The sequence below is a fragment of the Anolis carolinensis genome, chromosome 2, assembly GCF_035594765.1.
Source record: "Anolis carolinensis isolate JA03-04 chromosome 2, rAnoCar3.1.pri, whole genome shotgun sequence".
Classification (NCBI taxonomy): Eukaryota; Metazoa; Chordata; class Lepidosauria; order Squamata; family Dactyloidae; genus Anolis; species Anolis carolinensis.
This window is the reverse complement of record NC_085842.1, coordinates 106818183-106830366: the sequence shown is the minus strand read 5'-3', so window position 1 is coordinate 106830366 and position 12184 is coordinate 106818183. Positions and strand designations below refer to the sequence as shown.

Here is a 12184-nt window from a genome sequence, read left to right as displayed (position 1 = left end):
CGACCTTTGCTATTCAGGAGAGAAATCCCCCATCCCGTTTTGGAGTGGTTGCTTGTAAACCAGCTTCCAGAAGTGGAGAGAGCCTGGATCTTCATCTCCCCGCGCTTAAACCCGGGCTTACAAAAGTGGAGGGAGGATTTCCCTTGCAAACCAGTTCATCTTCTCGTGCTTAAACCCGGGCTTGCAAAAGGAAGATAGCCTGATAATTGCAGGGCTTTGCTTTTGCAGGATCTCCCTTGCAAAACCTCTCCTGCCTTTGCAAGAAACTTTAATTGAGGAAAGGGGGAAGAGGAGGGGGCATCAATCTCAATGTGCTGGCAAAACCTCAAACTAGAACTCTCCACCCAATGAGCAGGGAAAGCGAACTAACTATCACCCTGCTAAGGATTTTCCGCAATTCTTATTATTTTAAATTACCCTATTATTATTATTATTATTATTATTATTATTATTATTATTATTATTATTGGCACCCCACTTTTCTCTCTAGATTTGAGATAGAAAGGGACACGTGTGTGTGTGTGTGTGTGTGTGTGTATATATATATATATACACACACACACACACACACACACTGAAATAACTTCAGAAAGGAAGCGCCAGCACCCCCTAATTTTGAAGTGAGTATTGAACCATTTTTTCATGGATCGCACATGCCTATTATTAAGTACATAATAACACAATCTGTGAATAGGTGATAGTTATTGTGTACACATTATATATAATGAAACATTTCTATATTATGTTTTCATCTCTTTTACAAAGTTATTCTTTTCATTTTTTTCCCTCTCTACCCGCTCCCTCATACCTCTACCACATTTTCCTCCATATCTTTATCTTTAGCCATCAACACAATTTTCTCTGTACAATATCTATACTGGCTTTACCACTTTCTATCTATTCCATGTAGGTCACCCATTTCTCTTTATTTTTTTCTGTTTTATCCTCCTGTATATCCTCTTCAATTATACTTCTATAATAGCTGATTGGACTTAATCAAACAGCTAATTGTTCAAGTTTTCCATATTCCATTTTTTGTCTCTCCATCCCATGCTATTGCTGCTTCTCCTGCTAAAATCATTGCTCTGAATAAATCTTGTTTTTTTACATTAGTTTCATTATTCCCTAGTATTCCCATTAACATAAAATCAATATTTACCTGAACTGGTATTTTAAATAGTTTCTCCTTTTTCTTTACTATCTTTTCCCAGATAAATATTGTTTTTGGGCATTCCCACTACATGTGGGCATACCAACCTTTATTTCCTCCACAATGCCAACATGTTGAGCTTATTCCCATATTTGATAATTTGTGTCCTGTAACATATCCAAATAAGTTTTCTTTCTACCTCTTTCTACTTCTCCATTTTAATTTTCTTAACTCCCTTCATTATTTCATCTATTGTTTGTTTTGTGAGATGGCCTTTTTTCTGCCATTTATGTTGTAATGTTCTTACAATATAATCATCCATTTATATATTGCTCCTGCAAATCCTTTCTCTAATTCCTGTTCCTTTATTAAGTATACTGTCCAGGTTACTTTCTTTGCCTATACATTCACCATATTTCCCCGTTTAAGTTTATTGTATAGACCTAATACTTTTATCCAGTTTTTATTTCCCACATTTTCTATTGTCTTACTTATGGCGATCAGTTAACCATTTATATCATACAGGTCTTTAATACAATAATAGACTTTGTCCTTCATTTCCTTTCACCAATTGGGATTGAAGGTGTTCAGTTTCTTTGACACTAACCTCTTCCTTCTTATTCCTTTAGCATTTGTTTCATTTGACAGCCATATTCCACTGGTTCCCCATCGCACCAAATGTCTGCTATATTCACTGTGTCTATGTTACTCCTTTAAAATTACAAATCAGTTCTCGCACTTTGGCATAGAGGCTTCTAGCATCTGAATAACATCTTTCTACAAAGTCCTCCTCCTGTTTTTTCTTGCATGAAGCCTTTAGGCCCTCTCTGGCTATTAGGTTTTGCTCAATGTTCATGGCCTGTTTCCACATCATCCACATTAGGGCATTTTGAAAGTATTACACCTTTATCTTTCATGCATGATTGATAATGTAATAAATGACTGATCCAGGGTATAAGGATGATGACCCCTTTTTCCCTCTCCAGAGAAAGGATATCAAAAAAGTGAAGTATAACCTCCTCCTAGCTTGTTGGCTGAATACAGGGGCACATTATCCATTATGAACTGAAATTTGGGGTATTACCTATAGAGGAGTTTTCATTTTGGCAGAGAAAATTCTATCAGACTCAGATTAAGAGGTACCCTGTCTCTCCATGTTTTTAAAGCCAAGTTTATCAGATAAGCAATGAATAAAAACTAGTTCCAACTCCTAACATCCCATTTCGTGAATTTTACAAAATGAAAAAAAATGTGCCTAACACAAGTGAGCATTTAATTTGACTTCATGTTAAGCAGTTTAATTTTGATTGAATTAACCAATAATTTTGTTAGACCTAAGCAAACACTAGAGAAGGCCAGTAACTCCTCCAAAATTAATTCATTCATGAATCTTGATGAATGTAATCTAAATACAGTAGAGTCTCACTTTTCCAACATAAACGGGCCGGCAGAACGTTGGATAAGCAAAAATGTTGGTTAATAAGGAGGGATTAAGGAAAAGCCTATTAAATGTCAAATTACATTATGATTTTACAAATTAAGCACCAAAACATCATGTTTTGCAAAAAATGGACAGAAAAATCAGTTCAGTACATGATAACGTATGTAATAATTACTGTATTTACAAATATAGCACCAAAACTTTGCAATGTATTGAAAAATTGACTACAAAAACATTGACTACTAAAAGGCAAACTGCATTGGATAATACAGAAGGTTGGATAAGCAAAGGTTGGATAAGTGAGACTCTACTGTACACTTCTATTCATGTGCCCTCCTGAGTTAGTAGTTCTACTTGTTAAGATGTATGGTGTTCTCTTTAAATTTTGCATCACTAATACTAAAACAGAGATAGAAAGAACTTTAAATATTGAGGGTCATAAAAAAAACATAAATGCTTTCAAATGCACCCCATTAATACTGAATCCAAACTATCTTCCTCCATTGTAGTTAGGATGTGACAGATGTTTACACAATTATAAACTGTGTAGTAAAAACTAAATAATCACACTATGGACCTTATCACATGGAGGCCGGGAAGCCGATGGACGGCAGGGGATAGTGGGGGAAACTGTGGGTTTCATCCCCTTACTGTGGTTGGTCATGGGATCCCTTCCCACAGTGTTTTCCCGCTGTCCCCAGCTTCCTCCTACATCCTCCTTGGTTTCTTCTGTGAGGAGTTAGGTGTACACCTGAATCCTCAGGGTTCCGTGTCTCTGCACTGCAGGCATGCTTCCAGCATTCTCCTGCGATCCTGCTGGCATGGAGCCCAATGGAGTCCTGCCAGAAGTAGCTTTGCATCATCTGATGGGCTCCGGTGGACGTCATGTCGGCAGCGTGTCAGCAGCACCATGAAGCGGGGAAAAGACACTTCTCAGCTTCCATGTGATGAGGTTGAAGATCTCTCTTTTCCTTTTGAAACTTCTAGAATGCTCTAGTCCAATGAAGTACTTTGTCATAGCATGAGGACAATAGCCTCAAATGAACCTGTGCTAATGATGGTAGCACAATAGTTGCTCCAGAAGTGTATAAATAGCTCCAAAACCCCAAGCAACAAAACAATACTAATTTGATGCCATGCACACAATGTGAAAATGCACAGATACTCCTATATCTGTGCTAGCACAACATCATTATTGGATTTTGGAGCCCAGCGCCACGCACTTATTATTTAATTTGTAGAATTCATTCTCACAACAAGTAATGATAAAAAGTAGAATTCACTCTCACAAGTAATGATTGTTTTAAAAGAAACAGACAAATTTAAATTACACAAATTTACAGAGGATAGCTGATTAAATGTAATGATTCAAAATGCACAGCCAGAGGTCCTTCCCCTATTCCTGCTGCTTTACCCTGTATAGCTCCTCCAAATGTCTGTGGAGATCTGGGAAAATCTCCACTGCTGGTTTGAGGGCACCAGAGTGCAAGCGAGGCAGGGAAAATCAGTTCCAACACCACCTATGCTAACAAAAGTAGCATTTATACATGTCTTTACAGATGCCAATGGAAAATTGATTTTTAAAAGGCCCATCATTCCCTTCTGCCAAGCAAAGGAAGATTGTTTAGAGTGACCTTCACTACGTATATTTGTTTCACTTTTTGCCACAGAATGGAAGGCTGTAAAAAACCTGTTTGTGCTAACAGATTTAAAGGATGAAGATCTTGTACAGCTAACAAGACAAAAAGAACTGATGGTGTTTGCTCTTGCAACAGTTATCCTGATTTGCTTTTGCTTATTATAACACAGAAGGTACTTAAATTGTAAATTATTCTCAAGATTAACACAGATGGTTGTGCTATGTTTTCCAAATCCTTTTCTTCAAAGATACTGAGGCTTAAATCCTTTCCCCAATTCCTTTGGCTTCAATATGAATTCAACTTTTAAAGTATGAGTGTTTCCAGATAACAGTAAAACCTACCACCACAGTGGAATAAAAGCCCAATTGTTATATATATTTAATTCCTTTAAACAAAAGAATTAAATGTATTTATTTTCCCTTCTATCAAGTTATTCGTACATGAAAGTTATAGATTAAAAGAGAGAACACTGATTTCAAGTATTTTTGTGCCAAAATATAAAACAACTTTACTGAGTCATTAAAGCAATTAATTTCCTGCAAAATTGTATTACTCTCTTTTAACAGTCACATTTCTGTTAGAAATTATAGCTTCGCAAGTCCCAGAATGTAAAGTATCATAGTAATGGGCCATATACTCAACTGCTACTGCTACCACTTCTGTTAAGAATAAAAGGTAAAGGTTTCCCCTGACGTTAAGTCCAGTCATGTCTGACTCTGGGGGTTGGTGCTCATCTCCATTTTTAAGCCGAAGAGCCGGCGTTGTCCGTAGACACCTCCAAGGTCATGTGGCCAGCATGTCTGCATGGACACACAAATAATGTGTTTGATTCCAGTTGTTAATAATCCTAAAATCAATAGATGGATGAGATATCCCATCAAGTATATTTCAGAATAATTATGAATTGTGCATGGAGTAAACTCAGGAGTACAGTATAGTTCCCCTGAATCCCTATGTTCAGTATGATGTTTCACACATACTGCTTACAGCAGTACAAAGCTGGAGGCAGAAGATCTTCTGTCACCTTGTAACTCTGTTGCTGCATTATTCTCTGTACCCTTTGTGATTAAAGCTAGGGAAAAGGTTTATATTATTCATATTGGCTGAAAATGTCTTCCAAATATTTTGACCATTAAATTTGCTAAAAATTACTTTTCTAAAAAATGTTTCAGAAGAGGAGAAAAAATAGAAATTCTAAAAGGTGGGCTTCAAGGTCCAAGTGTGTACATGATTTGTCTTAAGAGACCATCGAAATATCTCCTCTTTCATTGCGCATTTATCCTCTGGAAGCTGGCAACTTTCTACTCTTTTCTATAGGGAAATATGCAATTAAATAAAACAGAGAAATAGAGTTGGAGGAGATTAGATTTTAAACTACAAGAAACAGGAAAATTGTGTTTAAGAGCTGGGATGTGAGTTTACAATTTCTAAATAAATCCTTTTTAAATAATAGCTTGTTTAACTGTGTTTTAACTCTTTATCTTCAGATTTTTGCATCGGCCTGCTTTTACTTCTGTTCTAAGATTATTTAAATGACATGAGACAGGAAGGCAGAGTATAAGTAAGATAAAATAAAATGATAATGATAATATAGCACTTTGAATTTCAAAGTCTTTCTCATTCATTATTACAACAATTTTGTGCTTTTCAGGAACTAGAACACTAAATAAAGAACATTATTACTTCAAATAAACATATCTATCTTTCACATAAACACAGAGAAAAAAGTGCATTGATCACACCTTTACAATATAATTTACAAAGAAAAAACCATTCTGCACCACAGAGAAAAGATTTGAATTGAGCTATTTATTCCCAACTCTTCCTGTCACTATTACTAATTGAAGAATACTATCTGTGAATTTACACAGTTGACTGAAAGGAGGGCTGGAAAATCAATTTTGGTTCTAACGGGACCAGTGCTGAGTAAAGTTTACAAACTCTGAATTGAATACAGATTATCTGTTTTGAACTCGATAATATGGCAGTGTAGATTCAAATAATCCAGTCCAAATCAGATAATCTGCATTCAGAAACTGGATTATATGGTCAGTGTAGGTTGGGTCTGAGAGAGCATGCTGGATTTGCATCAAGGAACTTTTATTGAAGCCTGCAGTCCAGTCTTGGGCTGGCAAAATATCTACCTGTCCTATCCCTTTGCACAAATAACAAGGGGACACTGACATCTAGGTTACCTTTAGTTTCTTACAAGAATGGCTGAATGAAAATATGGGTAAGTCTTTTTTAAAGCAAAACATGTGAACTGTAATTTATCCCCTGGAATAATTCCCCCAATGTTTCCTCTAACACCACTCTATTGTCATGTTTCTCACATAACTGCAGGGAATTTATTATGATGGTTTGAATTCATACATTTGTTGAAGAAATATGTTTTTACTGTACCTCTTGAGTTACCCTCCTAGCATCTGAATACAGTTGCCTGCTCCTGTTTGATTCCATCCATCCCCAAGTGGCCAACAGGAAAACTTCAAGTAATAGAAGGAATAGCCAGAAACTTCTCGATGTCATTGTGTTAAGTCTGTGGGAAATAAGCAAATAGATTTAAATCAGGGTCTATGAAAAGTGTACTGACTCAAACACAACATTACAATTACACACATCGTGTATTAGTTTCACATATTTAACACTATTTTATGAATTGTTTAGATAGATATCTATTGAAACAGTGTGCACCATGTCCAAGCAAAGAGGGTTTGTATGATGATTTCTATAACATTTACCACATCCTTCACATCCCTGCATCTTAAAAACTGAGACATGCCAGTAGAGCATTATTTCCACGGCCAAGCTCACAATTAGATTTGAGTGGACAGGAAATCTAACTTTCATTAACTACACTGTTGTTGAAGTTTCCCCCTCTTTATTAAATATTCAGATAGTTTTCAACAGATAATCCAAAGGCTAGAAAAAGGCAGATTACTATCTGGTTGACTATAGCATATCTGAGGTATTCAAAACCATGGCTGTGTTAGTGTCGCCTATGAGTATGCAAAAGATCTTGTAGCACCTTGGAAGCTGAGGAAGATTAAAGTTGGTAGCATAAGCTTTTGTACACTAATTAATGTCTTACCTACACTAATAAAAATGTATTCACCTCAAATCTAGTGCAGGCAATCTACATGACACAGAGCAACTGCCAGTAATTATCCAGAGTTTTTTTTGCCCTTAACAAAGATTTGTTCTGTTTTAAGAAAAATTGGGGGGATGCACCCAACTGGATCAGGTGCAGTACAGTTCAGTTCAATCCACTGTCCAGATCCCCCTTCCCTGTGCTCATCAGGGAAAGGGGATGAGCTCATCCCCATGTTGGGACCACTGCTCCCCATTGACCATGGAGCTCCTTGCAAGTACTTGGAAAATCCAGTCACAACTGCTTGTGTCAGAATGGGGTGTCTACACAACCAACATGGAGGGGAACAATCTACCCCTACCCTGCTTATGATGTGGTTGTTCTGTTATGATTTCTGCAGATGCAACAGTCAATGGTCAGGCACTTGCAGGAAACTCTGTGAATAGCAAGGAGAAACAGCTGTCACATCAAGGTGGTCTGGACTGTTTAAACACATGGCCCTGGATTCAACAGGTGCATTCTGGATTCTTGAAAGAAGAACCTTGGACTGAACATGCTGTCCCTTGCCTACTTCCTTTGAAGTACAGTAAGATGCCTCTGCATAACCTAGATATATCAGAACCACTACAAATTCACTACACTGTGAAAAAAAAATCAGGTTGCTTGCATCATGTTTTGCCTACAGGCAGGGCCGGCCCTAGGTAATTTCCAAGTATAAGCAAACAGTATTTCGCCCCCCCAATACAGTGAGAGTGCAAGAGACAGCCATGGAGATAAAAATCAAAGATAATAGGCTTCTTGTTGAAGAAGAATCACCCAATTGGTTGTATCCAGAACAGAATAATAGAGTTGGAAGATATAGATATGTGTATTAATGAAATAAAAATAAATCTCTGCTCACATAAGACCCTGTAATGTCTGGTTTTTACAGCGACCTTGTCTAACAGTGGTAGAACAATGGCTCCTTGAGGAGAAATTCAGCAGCCACTGGATGTGTAACTAACCCCCCCCCCATCACTATGTATATGCAAATATAGGTAGTCCAACAAAAACTCTGGGGAAAAAATCAAATGAGACATACGAAACCTATATACTATAATTCAGCAGCACTCTGTCCAGAAACAGATCAAACCAAACATGCTAGATGTGGGTCAAAAAGCCCAGTGCATCCATCATATGATTTTTCAGTTTTTGAAGAATGACTGGTGGACCAGCTATACCATGTGCAACAGCAGCATTTAAGCCCTAAGAAAGTGGATATTTTCTCCACATCACTTCCTCAAGAATCCTCACCAAAACACCACTGACTTTGCAAATAATATTTTATATATTTATTTTCCCTTACAATCAGCTACCTTATCAGATAGAGAAGTAAGATATAAATATTTCAAATGAATATCCAAGCATGCATCACTATGAATCTAATTTGAATGCAGCACCCTAGATCTGGCTTCTCTAATTCCAGGGACGGTTGTGCAAAAAGCACAGTTTTACAGAATTTGAGTTTGTATATTTGCATACCAAAAAACTGCAGTTTTATTTGGTATGAGTGAAGAGTGGTGTGCCTATCTTCACTGCCAGTTTGATGGACAGATATTCATTCTGTTTCATAAACCAGATTTTCTTTTCTAGTGTCATTTTCAGGGTTTAATCATTTGAGCGATGAGAACAATTTCTTGCTTTGTTTCATTACAGAAATGCAAAATGGTGTGATTCTCTGTTATTTCTTTTCACCAAGCTTTGCAGACACTTTCTATGCCATGTACTAACTATTAGAATGATTAAGCTAATATATTTTCTGCCTGGCAAGCTAGAAGACTTAAGTGCTAAACCCAGTTATTCTCCCTACATATGTGTAACATGAAAGAACAGCAGCATGAAGAATGAGGAAACAATTGTATCCTGCCAAACTCATATTTCCACATGAGTTAATTAAAGCCATTGGAGTGTAATGGGTTTATCCAGTTTTAATAGTTTTAACTTGTTTCACATGATCATATAGTATAATATTTTAGACTGCATTTTATTTTATAAGTCATGAGTGGGGAGAGGGGGTGGGGGGTTTAGTGAAGTGGCATATCTGTATTGTGTGTATTTGATTCTCTTTTGTTGTTTTCTTTGTAAATTCTTTATGTGATCAACGCACTTAATAAAAAATGAAAAAACATTTAAAAAGAAGAATCTGCTATTCTTAGGGCTAGTTTCTGGGTCTTTGCCCTCACAAGGGGCTAAAGCAGTTTGGGAGCTGACATCCTACAATTATCCTTCCAGTATTTTAGCTGGACCTATAAGCAACTGTGACACTCAGGGATTGTTCTCAGGGGCTTTGTTGCTTTACCAGGGGAGGTTGGGAATTTGAGTCTTGGGTAGACAATTGGTCCAGCCAGTCCTGTATCAAATTTGCTTCCACAAATTTGATTACTTACACTCAAGACACATTTAAATAGGTAAAATAGGTAACAGTCAATGAAGTTGCCTTTAGTTCATTCCACTGCTGGTCATATTCTGGTCACTTTACTCCTCTGGTTGGACCTCAAAAAGCTTTATATAGACACATCTTATGGGTGTATCTACACAAATGAGTTCAGGTTTCTTTTTTGGAGCCCTACATATTCATAGCAGATTTAATTTTACCCATTTATCTCATATTACCATTATTGTTATTTTCAGACTCTTATGACCATCAGGAACACATTTTCAGTAATTTTGAACACATAAACTGTGTACAAAATAAGAAAAAATAGGCTTTCAAAATTCCAATTATACACCCACGAAAAGAAGGCAATTGAATTATAAATAATACTTAAATAAAGTAGAACATTTATATCAATAAGTTACAAATACAATTCCATTATCAAGCTACTATTGTGCTGAAGTACTATTTTAGACTATATTTTGTATCATTTGATACCATTACAGCAAATAGAACAATTTTATATGCAATTTGAGGATTATAATCCTCAACTGTCATAACTACCAAAGTGAATTAGTAGGCAACAATGAGGAAGCTCAGTGCTGCAATGGTTTGGCAGAGTTTTGATAGCTGTCATTATTTATGCACATCAAAGTGCCAAGTAGCTGCACAATTTTCTCTTCCTCCCCCCCCCCCTCATTCTTCCTCTATAGGCATGCAAACATTCACATGAACACAGTTACAGCCTAAAAGAATAAACATCAGTGCCAGATCTATGTGCAAGCCTAAATATATCTATTCAGAAGTAACTCACTTTAATTTCAATGGGATTTATTCCCAGGTAAACATATGCAACATTACAGCCAAAGTGACTTCATGATAATATATCAACTTTTCAATCAATTTAATTTATCAAGGCAAATTTGGATCTAGATGCCAAAAGCATGCTTACTAAGATCATGGTGTTAAATCACAAATGTTTGAACTCTCATAGGCTTCAGGAGAACATTCTATACTTGGATTGGGTTGAATATTTAATATTTATTTGCTTTCTATGTCCATAGATATCTGTACATGTGCTGGTATTATGAGATGTTTCGATGAGGCATTTGTTCTATGTCACTTGTGGTATCTTGAATTAACAGTATAATAAATATCCTTGCAACAATTCTGCTAGTGAATTGTGGAAAATGGAACCAACGAATTTAATATTAAATACTAACTTTCAAGATATTGTGATGCAGAGAGCTTGGAATACTAGGTTTCAAAACAAATTTAGTAACATTAAACATTAGAATTTGGAACATTTATTTACTCCCACCAACATTAATAATTGGTGGTAGCAAATATTAATATTAGTTTAATTGGCTATCATTAATTACCTTAGCATTCAAAATATTAGCTTAGGGTAGTCCATGAGATAGCATGGCAGTTGTCACGTTTAGCTTCTCTTTTTGTTTACAAGTCCATCAAAGGTGCTGTTTTTGTCCTTTGAAATTTATTTACCCCAATCAAGAACGTTTTCCCCAAAAGCCATAATTGTTGCCAGGGAATGACAGGACACCAAAACATATGATTATATTCAGGCTAGAAAGATTTGTCCTAAAGCATAATATCCCATCTCACAATTTCTTCAACTACATTTGTCACTCACCTGCATCTCTTTTCTTTCTACCTGTATCAATGTGTACACTTAGTTTGCTATAGATTAATAAGGAATTGCATTTTTAGTTGGAGCACACTGATTCACTATAAGTGCAGCACTAAGTAGATAGATACAATGGTCAGGTAGTGAATCAAGGATCAAGAAAAGTTCTTAAGCAGAAATATTTTGAGAATAAATTATCGTAGGCAGAACATTCTCTACAGAGCCGAATCACTTTATCCCTCCCCACTCACAATAAAAACATGGTCTGTAAAGGTCAATGGAAGCCCACGTGTTTTATACGCATGAGCCAAGAATTGCAAATTCAATTGATAGCATCTGCCATTTGAATGACCTGATATTAATAAGCACACGATTCTCTGCAGCTATCTAACTTTGATCTTTATTACTATAATTGAAGGAAAATGGGGGGAAAGAAAGAAGAAAGGAAGAGTAAAAAGCACAATGTGAAGGGTGAGGAGAGACAGAGAGACTAAACAAGGAGAGAAAGAAACTGGGAGGAGTGGAGACAATTAACCAAGTGTGTAGCATTAAATTTACAAAGAGATTAACTGCAATTAATATTAATATTTTATATTACTGCTGAATATACTGTATATTCTATTTTGCTTTATTGATAATATTGTACATCCATGGATTCTGCATTCACACATCCTATGGTATACAGGATGCCGCCAAGTACAAATAAGGTTTGTTTTTAAGCTGAATTTGTATGCATTTTAAGTACTAGCCAAATATATACAATTTTTTAAGCTGTGGATGGTATAGAGAAAGATTAATACC

General features: G+C 36.2%; 1 protein-coding gene across 3 annotated transcripts in view; it reads right to left on the bottom strand.

The window, feature by feature from the left end:
• fstl4 (follistatin like 4) overlaps window positions 1-12184 on the bottom strand; it is a 638776-nt gene that overhangs the window by 613175 nt on the left and 13417 nt on the right. For all 3 annotated transcript variants that reach the window (XM_062970369.1, XM_062970368.1, XM_062970370.1), the window contains exon 2: window positions 6635-6770. In XM_062970369.1, coding sequence (XP_062826439.1) covers window positions 6635-6760 — 126 coding nt within the window. In that variant the 5' untranslated portion in view covers window positions 6761-6770. The remainder of the gene's footprint in view (window positions 1-6634; window positions 6771-12184) is intronic.